The following is a 15,447-nucleotide window of genomic DNA, read 5'->3' as shown; positions in this document are numbered from 1 at the left end:
CCAAAAGCCCTGTATACCTGTCGGGGTTTTATTACTGAAGAGTCAAGACAAGTATGTACTATTGCACATCCCATCTCTTAAACACATCGCTTAGAGCCATAGACAAGCTACCCTTCGCGAACTGTCCCCACTGAGGTCGTGTCAAGCCATGCTGCTTATCCACACATTGGCACTGATAATCGACGTTTGAGATTCTCTCCATCGACGCCCCGTAATCTTCATCTCTGCTTCCATACCCGAATGCAGGAGTCGTGCCTCTGTATCGGCAATAACAGCTCTCAGATATAGCCCAATTCACGATTCATTCCCGATTCCAGCATGATCCAAATCTCTCGGTCCCAGAACGGGAATGCATTGGAACCTTCTTCAATATTGACATCCATCGGAGATTTGATAGGCCACGCAATATATTTATCGATTACATCTTCTGTACACTAGAAGTTGTTTAATCCTTCGATAATGCCAAATGTTGTTGACAAATCGTATAAAATGCTTAATATATTGATACCTAGGTGCTTTGGACGTTATTGAAAAGGTACTATAGGTGGGGATATAAGGGGTCAAACCACCCGCCAAGCACATTGACACTCATCTAAGCCCTACAACGTGTCTGAATTGATCAATACACGCACGGAGTACATGCCCAAACTTTAATATTGTATTCCCTCTTTGATGATATCAAATATCAACATAAATTAAAAGTCCAGGAAGTAGTTCCCAAAACAACTCGACGTGTTTGCAAGCATCGCGGGAGAAGAACGGAAACACTAATTTCACCACGTGGAATTTTTCAATGGGTGAGGGATAAGCTTCGGGGATTAGGTTTATTTTCTTCTTGGAATAATATGTCGATATTAATTGATGTTCAGGTACTACCGAATGGAGCATTAAGATGGATCTTATTCATTAATTATGCGTAGTATAGACTTGTACTTGCGGAAATTTGTTTATGGTATATTGGGGAGAATTAAGATACTACTAATATCTTGCTCTAGTGGCGGCAACTACCTCTGCAAACATTTCTAACGTGAATCAAGTCACCGCTATTAGAACCCACCACACTACTGGTGTCTAACGGACGTTTACCTGTCGTTCTGGCGATATATGTTTCAGAACCCGCACAGAGGTCTAAGATCTGCCAGCACCTCTGGGCACTGACTCGCCAACAAGCGTCCTGCACGCAAAACGGTGAAGAATTATGAATCAATGTGCTTGGGAAAAAGAGGAGGACCCGGTATCCTGTCAAATTTCTAAACTCCGTAGATGTTTAACCCTGGTTTTTGCGGGTAAAATTAAGTTCGCAATCGATCTGGGTCCTGGCTCCATTTTTCATCCCATGCTCTCATGATGCACTGGCAATAATCCGGGATACCTCGTTGCTACGTATAATTTACATATGCTATCAAATGATAAAATTCAAAATTGTGCAAAAGCAAAAGACAACGGGTTAACCGTGGCCCATTAACATTCCGAGATGCCTCAATTTCTCCGACACTCTAACTCACCCGAATACTTCCTCCAATGGCCCAAACAAATCCATAGCAATATACATCATACCGACCCCCACGCGCACCCTCGAATCCCACCTAATACCCCAAGATTCCACTCCTTCAAATGCAACACAACATATGATAAACGAGTTTCTTAAGTCGAGACATTATCCGTGAATCATCGTACGATGTTCTGACATGTCCCAGGTACTGAAATCTACCCAAGCTTCTTTTTCAGGACCTGTCTCCCCCAGCCACATCATTCCCAAATGACGAGTGAAATGCCCCGGAGGATGTGCATTTGTCGAAGAAGATCACGGTAGCTTTTACCGAGATGAGATGATATGCTTTTTTGGAAAAATGTCTCGGATGCCCTGGTTGGTGAATACGGTATGCTTAGTTGAGGATATAATCATGTACTAGGAAGGAAATCTCCGTGAGTTTTCTGGAAAATTGGTTTCTTGGAGTTTGTGATTGCCCAATAGTTGGAGACGATGTGGGAATGAATGGGTATTGAGATCGAATAGGAATTCTATGTAGATGTTGACCAGGGGTATACGTCATATTCTGCAATTTTGTGAGTTTCAATGCTTCCTTTTCGAGAATCTTCCTCCTTTTTGAATCATTCTGATACCACGGAGTCATCCTTGTTGACGATTTTGTGATGAAGCAAAATACCTTGTCCATGGTGGCGGACAGCTCAGAAAGTCGGCTCACCGGGTGATTGCCATGTAAGTAAGATCTCGTTAGGCGATCTAGATGTGATAATTCCTAACCATCTTGCTGTGAAGCAGAGTAGTTAAACTCAATATACAATTGGTTCAATTCGACATTATTTAAATCGCCAGCAAAGTATTATCCTGTCTCGAGGTATCAGTAATTCTTGTTCCTGATCTTATGCCGCTACTAAGAGGAAAGATTTTGCCGAGGTTTGCCGCGTACTTTTTGTCATCGAGTAGTAATACGACAGAAAATCTTGGCTCTTCAGGCAATGGAAAGTATTTACGTCAACGAATCAAAAAATTTATGATGGCAGGTGATACCAGTTGATCTAAGATATAGGAGGCTTCAACATGGTTGATTAAATCTGCTTCGAGCCAAAGCAGGCAATTTTTGAGCTTCGCTTCTTATAACAATCATAATCGACGCCGGTACCCCTAGCTTCATATATGACATGTCTAGGATGTCTAAGTAACACATCAAAATTTATTGCTCGATTCAATGGCAGCGAGCAAATATGATTCAATATACAAAGTCCATTGCGGTTTTTTGACTTAGTGTACTTTATGAAGCTAAATCCAAATTCGAACACAAGCCAGAACGCTTAATTAGTGAACCGATGTTTGACGAGCTCTGATCTAAGCTGCATGATTTCATTTAGTGGGGTTAAAAATCCCAAAGGAGCAAATGACAGTCAATCTAGACCAAAGATAATGCGAGATGTGTTCAGCGTTGAGGATGACCACGATGACCTACGATAGAACAAACATGTTAAAGTACAGCAATCGCTCAAAGTGTAAAGGTACATAACCATTAACCTAAGCGTCATTCGCAACAACTGAGATAACAACTACGGACATAAGAGGGAAGAATAAAAGTAACTAGTCAAGAAAGAAATTCGATAGAGATCGTCTACTCCCTAGAAATAAAATAGTTTAGAGAGGGCTCGGAGAGGTGATGATATAGATTGAAACGGCGCAATTAATATTGCACTATATCAAGGCTTTGCTGATTAAGTCATAAGTATGCCCGCGGAGACAATGCACGTTTCTGAGAATTCTAGATTCAAGCTGTCAATCTTGATGGACAGGGCAATCATAACGCTTGAGACTAAGAACCGTTCAAGCCTTCGAGGTACGCTGTAAAAGGCCAGCCTTTTTCTTCATCAATATGTGTAAGCGGTGCTGTGTGGAACAGGTAATTAAACTGACCCTCGATCTTCCTCAATGCACGCACAATCCAACTCCTTGATCGAGCGAAGAGACTCTTTTCCTTTCTAGATCTTCAAACAATTCTTCCCCTCTCATCCCCAAGATTCCTTTCAAATTCATTCAATGGCCCCTCTGTCTCCATTACAGATCGGCGTGAGTATTGGGATCTGCAGACCACAAATCACGGCTTGAGTTTAAACCGTTTCCGGAGCATGCAGCTAATTTACACGTATGTCGATGCAGGTGGTCGTTTGATGTTGATAATAAAAAGTTACCAGTACCTACGTGTTTCGTACATATATTTCCGCCGGGTAAATAGACGTGGTCTCAACAACCCAAGCAGGCTTCTTTTGGGCTGTCAATCATAATGCGGAGAGTGATAATTTGGTCGAAGAAAGGTTTAATAATTGACATGCTTGGGTTCGAATCTCACTGAACTCGTCTCTTCTACCCTTTGCATGTCCTAGTCAAGCCAACTTTCCCAAAATGCGCAAGATGAGCTGCCTAAGAGATATTATGATCGCGTTTCTGTTGTGGAGACTGTAGCGACTGAATAGGCGTCTGCGAGTGAAGGTCAAAGTGGATGGCAGCGTGTCATCACTATTTTCATGATCTGTAGGAGGATAATCATGGTGGCGCATAAATTCTGCGGTTCCCACATCTATACCTACACGAGAAAAAGCATGAACAGTCACCGCCCATCCACTTGCCAATTATCGACTCTGCTATCCGCTGAAAATAATACTCAAGTTCAATCGCTTAAACAATGAACGTGTGCTGTCAAGTAACAACAATACTATGCATCAACAACTTCTCAAGGCTACATCCTGCGATACATGCCTCAACAAAACAACCAAAAATTGATACATTTCGGGCTACTAGCGAGTTCACACCTCCAACGAACTGTTGTGGGTACCGATATTTCTTAACTCTGATGCTTGAAAAGAACCTACTGTAGTCCAATACAAGACAATTTTGAACGAAGCGGAAATTTTGTGACAGGACATTGACTCATTCTAAGACAGTAAAAATTCTCACATTTCGAATGATAGCTTTCCATAAACAGAACGATAGAAGTGAGTATGGCTGGCCCTCACGTTTGGATCTTGAACCGCTGTTTCGGCAGCGGGCTCAGAGTTCCAGTTTTTAAGCAGGTAAAGATAATTGTCTATAGATATGTTTTGTAGAAAATTGCCCAGGCATATATATACTGAGAACAACTGGCAATGAGATTGATATCTTGTAGCCAAGAAGCTGTCTGGTTATAGGAATGGTTCTGGCAATGAAGGATATAGCTGAGAACTTTCTGTCAATGAGCCTTCGTCCCAGAATCCACCACTTCACCCCCAAAAAGAGGGGATAGTAGCCGAGAAGCATCCAATGAAGCTTTCACTATGAGAGAATCGGTAGTTTATCAGTCAGTTCAGGAACTTAGAGGTCAAGGTGATAGAAATGATCCGAAGGAATATCTGATCATGGCTTGCTCATTTGACCACTTTCCTTGTAGGGTTGAAATAATGTGATGTAGTATACCACTTGTCTCAATTGTAGTCCTGTAGGCTTATACATGCTACCATATATGGCACAATTATCCAGTGTGGTCGAGAGGAGATGAAGTCTGGGTTCTGTTGTTGAACATCATGCCACATGAAAAGGCATCTAGTTCCCATGTGATATCATAGACAAGGCTGATACAACCGCATGAAAGATGGTCTGAGCTTTGTCAGTCAGCCTTGGATCGCATTTTATCTTACCGATTGCTCCAATGCTACTTCAATTATCAGTGCGAAGTCGAAACTATTAATCATAGACCAAAGAAGGCATCAAGGACAGATAATCATGGATTCAATGGATATTGATTCTCGTATTGAGACGCCTCAGGTTGTTGGTGAAGTCGAGGTAAGCCATTGTTTTCTTTAAACCCAAGCTCTCTTGGTGGAGCCTTGCGCGGTGTTGACCTTCAGATTTGTACCAAATGTCCCTGCTTGAATTGACATCTTTTATAGTTAATGGATACTGGAATTCCAAACAAGATTCCAGTTGAGGAACTGGCTGAAGCCTCAAACGATGCTTCAGTTGCTGAAGATTTGGTTGATGAACAAACAGAGGAGCAAGCAGAAGCCCAAACGGCAGCTCCAGAACCCCCCAAACCCAAACCTTCTGCTACCAAATCCAAAATATCAAACAACGCTCCTGGTTACAGATATAAATATCCTGAGGCGAAGCCCACACCTCCCGGTGTAGATGACGATAGATGGAATAAGATCTACGTTGCCGCAGATTCTCGATTTTACAACAGAGCCAAAAAGAATGCGTCTGAATCCAGGAAGATCAGACTGACCGGTGAAACTTATCAATTGGCACTCAGAATCTTGAAGGAAAGAGATGAGAAGGAAGCGGAGGCCGCGGCAGATTTGGCTGCTGGCATAGCACCTCCTCCTAAAAGAACGCCAAAGCCCAAGCCACCGCCCCGAATACCAAAAGCTCCATCTACAAGCTCAAGAGACGGTACGCCAAGTTTCAATGATAGAATACCATTAAGTATCTCCGAACAGATCAAGAGTGAAGGCCGGGCTCGAAAAGCACTGCCGTCCTCTAGTCAAGGATCACCTGGGCCATCCGCTCCTAAGCATGGCAGTCCTGTACCATCACAAATAAAGTCGGAGAAGGGACCAATGCTAAAGAAGAAGAGCACCGTCGCTCCTTTCAAGAGGTTCCAAACCAAAGCAGCCAAGCCCGAAGGTACACTCCCCACCAGCGCAAGTACAAGCATGACACTTATACATACTAACTAATACATTTGCACAGGTCCTACAGATGCTAGATCGCAACGTAATAGCGCCACTCCTGGGGGAAGAAGTGGCCCGTCCGACGATGATGGCAGCAACGATGGTGGTGAATACTGTATATGTCGCGGTCCTGATGATCACCGTATGATGATATTTTGTGATGGAGGTTGCCAGGACTGGTACCATTGCTCATGTATCGATGTTGATGTCGAGGACGCGAAAAATTTGCTCGATCGGTTTATTTGTCCAAATTGCAGCTCCGAAACCGAATTCACCACATGGAAGCGAATTTGCAGATACCATAACGTTGATGGGTGTCGGAAGGCTGCTCGTGTTATGGACGAGCCACCTAGCAAGTATTGCAGCGACGAGCACGCAACTGCTTTTTGGGAATTTGTTGCCGCAAAGTTGCGCTCTAATAAAAAACGTACTATAGGTGGTGCATTGAATGAGGAAGAATTTGGAGCGCTGTTGACTTCATGTAAGACAGCAGCTGATTTCCATGCGCTTGGCTCAAGGCCGAAGTTGCCAATACCTGAAGGACATGACCCAAGTCAACCACTAGGTCTCAACTATCTGCTTCCAGAAGAAGAATCTACTATAAACAAGATCAAGGCTGGACGCACGGTCATTGAACAACGGATTGAAGGTTTCAAAATGGCTCAAAAGCTTTTGATTATGATGAACCGACGTGCTAAAATCGCACAAGAACATCCAGATGTCGAGGTCAAGGAGATTTGCGGGTACGATAATCGTCTTGCTCTCAATGAGTATGAGTTTGGTGCTTGGTGTGCAAGCGAGGAGGGTAAAGGTTATCTCGCTACTGGTATTCTTGGTCCTCGTACTGAGGAAACAAAGCATCTTGGCGAAACTACTCCATATCCTGGTCAGGTCATTCCGGATACGGGAGATATCCCTGACGAACTGAAGAATCTGTGTATTAAGCCCCTTAAGAAATGCAAACACTATGGCTGGCGTGGCAACCACGCAGAGCAATACGCTTATTCAACAAAGACGTTGACGGAGGAACTCGCCAGGTTGAGTAAACAAGAGGCATCTATTATCGAGGATGCAGAAACGAGAGAAGCTACTAAGGATTACAATGCTGAGAACACGGTCGAGCAGCTTTTCTAAAACTTGATTTGCACTTGTTTCATTACTCTACTATACCTCCGCTCGTGGCTTCTCTCCAGGCGTATAGGATGGATATTGTTTTCAAGGAGTTTTAGCATATCTGCATATCTGCATTGAAGGGCGAAGTAGGAAATACTAAAACACGTACTGGCTGGGCGTTTGAAGGCTTTGGACTTCAGGACATGATGGTGTATATACCCAGGCGGAGTTCACGTACTATTTTGAATTACTTCAATACAGTCAACATCAGGATGGTAAATATAAATATTAAGATGATAGTCATATAGGTGAACTGATAGATTTAATTGCAACATGTTCATCGTTTTTAATGTTTTGATATCTAAACTCCAAACCCCTCATCCCCCTCATTCCTCACCCATCCACCCAAACACTCCCTCACTTCTTCCTTAGCCCTCCTCCTCTCTCTCAATATGTCACTCTCTTTCAAATTCTTATATTCCACCACCTCCAAACCCCTGCCAATCATCTCCACAATCTCCTTCCCACCAATCTGCATTCCCGTAATCGCACCCAAAACTTCAAGTCCCAACTTCCATCCTCTTCTTCTACAAACCCTACTCGCACCTTTCACATCAAATTGTTTTCTTCCCTGCAACGCTCCATTTACAAGCGTTTCCCCGCCTGTTTTCCCATCGCCACGCACCCACGAGGTGGATATATTGCTACTCACATATTCTGTTTTTGCATTGTGAGTTTCTGATCGTCGAGAATATACAAATTCTTTCCCTGTGGTTTTGATACCAATTTCGTGAAACCCATACCCACTCTCTCTTACTCCATGCTCTCTATTTCGTAGCGTGGATAAACGAGTCTGGAAACATCGTACAAAGCCTGTTTCGTTATATTGCGTGTCTGGGAGGATGAGAGAATGTAGATACATGTTTTGAGGAGAGATAAAGAGGGACGTGAGAGAGGAGAGAATAGATGTGTATTGAGATGCAGCTAGTTTGTCAGAACAAGATTTCGAGAGCGTGGGGGGTGCGTCTGGACGCGATGGTTTGCGTCGTACGCGTCCGAGAAGTTGGAAGTTGGCTCGGCCTGGGAGTTCGGGTTTGTTGTCTGAGGATGAGGTACTAGTTGGTGGTAAGTCCCACGGCGTTGGATCGTCTTGAGATGCCATTGTGAGTTCCATGCTTGCGTCGCCGCAGGGCGCTTCGGAACAATACATGTAGAGTTTGATGTGGGGTTTTAGCTCGAAAGGTTGGAAGGAATTATGGGTGATAGTTTCGGGAGAGCGTTGTTGGAGGTATTGGGAGGGAATTGAAGGGGTAGAACGGAGGGCGAGAATTTCCTGTAGGAAGAAATGGTTGAGGGTGCGTAGACAGAGAATCTCGGCGTGCCAGTCGTGGAGCACGTTACCTTGTGCTTGGGAAAGTTTGGATTGCGAAAGACATTTCATGCCGGTTCTGAAATGGGGTGGTGTTAGGAATAGAAGTCATGGAAGAAAGTGATGTGATGATATTCATAAAACAGAAGACGAAGCTGTTGATTGAATCAAAACGTGACTCCACGTTCTACAAAAAATCTCTCATTGCATTCATCTCTATGTATAAAAGATTGAGGAAAAAGTTCCATTAAAATTTTCATTGAAAACTCACGCAAGAGCCAAACAAATCAATCCATTCTCACCTACCTCGAATCAGCCTTACCATACCAATACAACATCGCATTGACAGAAATATTCAATGACCAGATCTCTAATCAACACAAGAAGAACCTGCCTCAAAAGTTTACCTACCAGAAGCAACAATCCCACTCAAAGGTATCCATTCCCGAACCCCTTCTCCCCTGTTCAACGGTTTTCTCTTCGTGGGCAATTGGTCAAATTGTTTTAACACGACGTTTGCGATTTCGTCGCCTGATGGTTCGTTTCTCTTATTCATATCTGTTTTCGATATTTGGTATCATATATCATCCTCTATACCATGCAGGTTGATATAATTATTATCGGGAAAAGATACGACAGTAAGGGTTAAGATTACTTGCAGTAATTTTCGCGTGGGGTAGAAGTCATGAAAAAGAAGGGGTTTGGTTGGCTGAAATCGAATTTCTATATAGCTCCCCGCAACACTAGGGATTTGAGCACGGTATGTGGTGGGGATCCGAAAGATCTAAGGAAGGGAGGGGATGTGTCCGATTATGATTGCCGCGTTTTTGAGGGGTGCGTGGGACGAAAAGGGACGTGAGTGCTAGCTAGTGTTTGTTTGTAATTACTTATAAAGGATTTGTTAACCATTATTTTGAGCTTATGAATGCTTTTTCGAGAGATATTGAGTACATAAAAAGGGATTGGGAGTTCTACAATACTCGAATAGTTTCAATATCATCACTTCATTTTATATAGGAAACGCAATTTACAACTTGAAGCTCATCAACCCCCGCACTCAATCAAAGCTTCAGTCCCTCTCTGTGCGAGATACTTTATTCCACTCCCATACGAGTATAGTATTACCGCATTATTACAACATATAAACCGTCCATACATCTCTCTCATCATGGATCCCTCACAAATTAAAATTCCCCCCATGAAAGATCTTACCATCGACAACATCACCGAAAACACTGTCCGAATAAATTCTCAAGGAAGCGATGAACGTCTCACATATGTTATGGAAAGACTTGTTACACATCTCCATGATTTTGCCCGTGAAACACGTCTGAGTACTAAAGAATGGATGGCTGCATTAGATTTCTTGGTGAGGGTTGGTCAAATATCTAGTGATGTTAGACATGTATGTACATCATTTCCATCCCACAATTCAGTTGGGAGAATACAATTAATGAAGCAAATAGGAATTCATCCTTCTATCAGATATCCTCGGGCTATCTCTCCTAGTCGACGCAATCGACCACCCCAAACCCTCCTCTTCAACCGAAGGAAGCGTTCTCGGTCCCTTCCACACCCACGATGCAGAGGTAATGGCATCAGGCGATAAGATGTGTTCCGATCCCCAAGGCGACCCATGCATCGTTCTCTGCACCATCAAAGACGTCTCGGGAACCCCTATTCCAGATGTCAAAATCGACATCTGGGAGACAGATTCCACAGGCCACTACGATGTCCAGCACGACATCCGAGACGGGCCCGATGGAAGATGCGTGATGAAAAGTGATTCCAATGGAGAATTCTGGTTCAAGGCTATCGTGCCTGTTCCCTATCCCATTCCGCATGATGGGCCTGTGGGCCAGCTTTTGAAATTGTTGAAGAGACATCCGTGGAGACCGGCTCATATGCACTTTATGTTTGAGAAGCCTGGCTGGGATCATCTTATAACGTTCGTTTTTCCACACTAAGTAATCGACTTCATAATTCATATTAACACAAAGAAAATAGCGCATTGTATCTCCGAGGCGATCCTTACGAATCATCAGACGCAGTATTCGGAGTAAAACAATCACTAATCGTAGACTTCGAACCCGCAACCGCTGAGATTGCAAAGAAGTATTCAGTTCCCGAAGGATCAAAAGTCTTGAAACATGATTTTGTTTTAGTGAGTGAAAAAGAGACGGAAGAGTTGAGAGATCGGAATGCCTTGAAGGCTTTGAAGGATTTGGGAATGAAAGTAAAGTTGTTAGATCATTTACCTGTGCCGGATCTGGATTGAGTTGTTATAAAAGCGGGTTGCGGCTAAGATATGTGATGATACTCATGAGGGAACGAAATAAGAGCCACATTTTTCAAGGAGCTTCAGCTCGTTTTTGATGATCAAAACTATGAACATGCCATTCTCAGCTGTCTGAACTAGGCCGCGGTTGCTTTGTATCTGCTGACAGAAATGAATGCCACGGATTGGAACATCAACTCGAGGAGATGCGAAAGGCTACATAAAGTCTACATTGCCGTTAAAATAATAATATCCACAAATCTTTATTTAACATCACAAAGCAGAAAATAATATAGGAAATGAGATTTTCCCACCACACTAGAGATGTTCTGATATGAGATGTTTCCAACGTGGGTGATGATCTAACCACATTATGTCTCACTCACACTAGATTGGATTGTTATGTACGTTTTTATAGTCAAGATTGTACTAGCTACAGTACTAGGCCACTTATATCCGCCCCCCCGCTTATTTTATGGTATCACATATTACACCACCTTTTTTCAATATTAAATATTAAATCAATCAAGAATTATAAAATTATTAAATTTGAATAAATAAATAATATATTCTTATATTATTAATATATATAAAAATTATTCTATTATTGATTTTCAATTTATTAATATTTAATATATTAGTTATTTATTATAATATAAATCTTAATTCTAAAAGATATATTAACTTTTAAATTATTAAATAATTCTTTATTTAATATATTCCAAGTTATTTATAAACAATTCTTTAGTTTTTAATAAATATAGTCTGATTTACTTTTATTAATAATAATATTAGAAAATATTTTATATATTCTTATCTTTAAAGTCTATTATATATATTTTATAAAATTAAAATCAAAGGAATAAGAAGGCTAATTCTTTAATAAAAAAATCTTTTTTTTTGAAATCAATCTTATATCTTATAAATATAATAAATAAAAATATTATTCTATATAAATTTATATTCTAAATTGAACTTGTTGAAAATAGAATCTACTTCAATTTCAAAAACCTTGAAATAAGATTTAATATTATATTTATATTTTGTATTCTCAAAATCCCTATTTATTATATATAGATTACTTTTTTCAATATACCAAAAGCTTTTTTAATATATAATCTTTATATTCTTATTTATATTATATATTTCAATTATTTCTGAATTCTATTTCTAAAAATTAATATAGAAATACTATTTTAATCTTTTTTTCTTCTTTACTTTACAAAATACTCATTTGATTATATAATTAAACCCTATTCTTTAATTATTAATTTTTTATAAATTAAATATTATTTAAATTATTTAATAATATATATTAGTATAAGCTCTAATCTTTTTTTATATCTTTAATTAATTATACTATATTTGATTAAAATCCTCTTAATAGTTTTAATATTATAATCAAATTTAACCTTTTGAATAATCTATTTATATATAGTTTTCAAAAACAGTTATATATATTATAATAGTATTTATTCATTTTATTCATTATATAATTTAGATTAATTAGTATATAATAAGTATATATTATTATTGTATATTAAATCTTATAAAAGGATATATTATATAATTCTATAAAAGAATCCAAGATTCTTTATAATTCAATAGGAATTAAAGCCTTCCTTTATTTTATTAACTATTTTGCTGTATATATATGAAATAAGATACTTATAAGGATTATTTTGCATATCTTCAATACATTATATATTATAAATTGAAAGTATAATTAAAATAATAAAATGTGATTGTAGAAGTATAATACATGAAAAAACGCGTTTTGTGGAGTTTCGGCTAATAGAAGTGCACGGTGACTGTACCATAGGGTATAATACTCAAAACGAGTCTTAAGAGATACATGCTAAAATTACAGGTGTCAATAACCATCCCTCCCTACCGTTACCCGCATAAATATATGTACTGTATGCGCTCCACACTTTTACGCCAAAAACAGTAACCCCTCCCTAACATACTATAAACATCCAAACATCGCATGCTCCCCAAAGCCCCTCCTCAATTCAATCATTTTCAGCCCACTACTCCAACCCCGCGACCCTCCTGGGCCAACTCATCAATCCCTCCCAGCCGCCCGGTAAAATTCCACTGATCCCCCCAATCTCCCTCCGCACCATCGCTCCCATCCACCAAAAAGTCTTTCCCAAGTCCAAATCCTCCCCATTTCTCATCTGCAATGTGATACTGTCACTCGGGCCCCCACCCTCTACTAAACACGTTGCCATCGCAAAGTAGTATGCAAAAATTACTAGTGCACGCGGTTGTCTCTCCTCCACCAAATCTATAAAAAGTTTCGGGACTTGCAGTCCGAAGGCTGTGAAGCGGCGGGCGGTTGCCATGGGGTGTTCGTGCTGCATGATGTTGAGGTGGATGGAGGAGAGGTAGGAGAGGGTTTGTAAGTAGGCTGTTAGATGCGTAGGAGGAATTGAGGGGTCATATCCCCCGTTTTCAGAGTAAGTTTGAGGAGAGATTGAGATGTGAGGGGAGGGATATGTGAGTATTGCGTTGAAGAGAGGGTGGATTTCGGGGCGGTTGAGTCGTTCTTCTGGTTTGGTGAGCGCGGGCTTGGTGCGTAGGAGTGCCATTGCTTTGGCGTTTGGATCATGTCTTATTAGGCCTAATGCAACGGCAAATACAGAAGCGGTCCCTCGGGCCATTTGTAACCAATGCGTAGGCAGCGTGTATGGTTTCATGCAACGAACTTGTAAACTGGAAAATGCGTCGTTGAGAATTAGAATCGAGGCAAACATTACTGCATCGGCAGTGCTGGGATTCAAGCTCGCGACTCCTTTTTGATGATGTCGTAATGCTAAGGAAAGGTAGTGCTGGCGCGCTCGCTGGATCTCCATATCGTTTGGTGAGAGCACGTGAAGATGTAGAGAAGCGATGGCAAACATGGCGTAGAGAAGATTGGGAGATGCGAAAGCGAGTTTTGGGACCACCACAGACCATAGATTCAAGGTCTCAGGGTTATGACAACTGGGGAATGTAGGCGATGTGTGAATTATGTAAGTTTGAAGTAATCGTAATTCAAGCATCCGACGAGCACTAGACTCAGGAAGGTCATCGCTGAAAGCTTGGCTTGGGGCTGGTGGTATGGAAAGGTCTACTTGGGGTGAAACTGATGCGCTACTGAGATCTTCAGCTAGGGCGTGTATGCTGTTGTGTTCTGGTGTTGAAGGGTTACTGGAATTAGATTTGATGGTCTGGGGTGATGATGCCGCTGGGGGTGGTGGTGGCGGTGGTTTTGTATAGACGCATCCTAACCTATGCCTTATACAATTATTACAGATAGGCCTGGTTTCATCGCACTGCATTCTGATTAGCGAGGACCCGCGATGGCAAAGTATTTGCAATGAATGACTCAGATGTAGAGATCTAGTGAATACGCTTGTATGTCGAGATCGCCAGGCGCAAAAAAGGACTTTCAGCTACGTACATGCAAAGGTAACCCTATGATGGAAGAAGGTTGAAGGGAAATTCCTAAGCAGAGAACTATCTCTGTACCTTTTGTAAAACGAAACTTTAAATCGAATTATGACAATTAATATCAAAACGTTAAAAACATTGAATCGTTCGTCGTACATATGCCGAGTCAAGTAGTACTCAGGTACAAGCGAACATAAGATTACAATACCTTGGCACAGGACCAATATCAATATTCAATCGTACGAGAAGCCAATCGATAAAAAAGATAAACATACTTTGACACGTCTTGCCTTACATCTTTGACACCCATTCCTTGATTTCTTATGATACAATCTTGGAGCTTTAACTTTCTTCTGTCCCTGCTTCTGATCATCATCTCCCCCCTCCACATCTGGATGATTCGCATCAGGACTCAGACTATCATGGGAATTTCGGAATGATTGCGAGGAAGACAGTTCCTGATTCGAAACCCGTACATCCGCCCCTGATGCCCTAAAGCCGGCATTATCATTGCCACTCACGAAATTTGAGTCTGACGCAAAAGAAATTGATCTCGAGTCGACTCCCGACCTCGCGGTGTAAGAGATCGATGCATCAAAATTTCCATTTCGACTGTCTCCAGAGCGCCGATCTAATCGAACATGCAGATCCGTGTCCATGCTTCTCAGACCAGGCCGTGCCGCGTCTGTTCTGACTGTAAGATAACAGCCCTAAAGCGAACCGTGGCCCACAGTCCACGTGTCGAATCTGACGTCTGTTTCCCGGTGCGTCAAAGACCCGTTGGATCTACACCTTATTTTCCGACTGACAGGTCACGCTATGTTCTCCGATGAAGTATGACTGCGGAAGGCGCTGTGCAGACGAGCGGGAATCAGCGGGAAAGAGGGTCCAGGGATTTCGGAAATTCGAATTGGCTGGTAAGTGCATGTAATCTCCTCCTGTGAGCGAGGAATTGGGCTCATTTGATGGGGTAAAAAGGAGATGTCGTCGGGTTCGGTATCGTATGTTCAAGGGTGGGTAGGAGGATTTTTGGGTG

The 15,447-nt window shown here is 41.5% G+C and overlaps 4 protein-coding genes across 4 annotated transcripts; 2 read left to right on the top strand and 2 right to left on the bottom strand.

Annotated features, from left to right (window-relative positions):
• Positions 1-5,260: 5,260 nt before the first annotated feature.
• Positions 5,261-7,666, top strand: EAE97_001808 (uncharacterized protein; the record flags this gene model as incomplete). Its single annotated transcript, XM_038872319.1, has 3 exons — positions 5,261-5,320; positions 5,428-6,163; positions 6,230-7,666. The coding sequence occupies 3 exons, from the start codon at positions 5,261-5,263 to the stop codon at positions 7,342-7,344; spliced, it is 1,911 nt and encodes a 636-aa protein (XP_038736877.1). The 3' UTR covers positions 7,345-7,666.
• Positions 7,667-7,684: 18 nt separating this feature from the next.
• On the bottom strand, positions 7,685-9,248 carry EAE97_001807 (uncharacterized protein; the record flags this gene model as incomplete). Its single annotated transcript, XM_038872318.1, has 3 exons — positions 7,685-8,771; positions 8,964-8,994; positions 9,104-9,248. 3 exons carry the CDS (start codon positions 9,246-9,248, stop codon positions 7,685-7,687), a joined length of 1,263 nt encoding a protein of 420 aa, XP_038736876.1.
• A 612-nt stretch (positions 9,249-9,860) lies between these two features.
• Positions 9,861-10,970, top strand: EAE97_001806 (uncharacterized protein; the record flags this gene model as incomplete). The annotated part of the gene is made up of 3 exons (XM_038872317.1): positions 9,861-10,097; positions 10,159-10,640; positions 10,700-10,970. The coding sequence occupies 3 exons, from the start codon at positions 9,861-9,863 to the stop codon at positions 10,968-10,970; spliced, it is 990 nt and encodes a 329-aa protein (XP_038736875.1).
• A 1,985-nt stretch (positions 10,971-12,955) lies between these two features.
• EAE97_001805 (uncharacterized protein) lies at positions 12,956-15,430 on the bottom strand. The gene is made up of 2 exons (XM_038872316.1): positions 14,687-15,430; positions 12,956-14,293 (listed from the first exon to the last, which is right to left on the bottom strand). Exons 1-2 carry the CDS (start codon positions 15,068-15,070, stop codon positions 13,004-13,006), a joined length of 1,674 nt encoding a protein of 557 aa, XP_038736874.1. The 5' UTR covers positions 15,071-15,430; the 3' UTR covers positions 12,956-13,003.
• Between the last annotated feature and the right edge of the window lie 17 nt (positions 15,431-15,447).

Source organism: Botrytis byssoidea, assembly GCF_014898295.1.
Source record: "Botrytis byssoidea strain MUCL 94 chromosome Unknown BBYS_003, whole genome shotgun sequence".
Lineage (NCBI taxonomy): Eukaryota > Fungi > Ascomycota > Leotiomycetes > Helotiales > Sclerotiniaceae > Botrytis > Botrytis byssoidea.
This window is presented reverse-complemented; position numbering and strand designations above follow the sequence as displayed.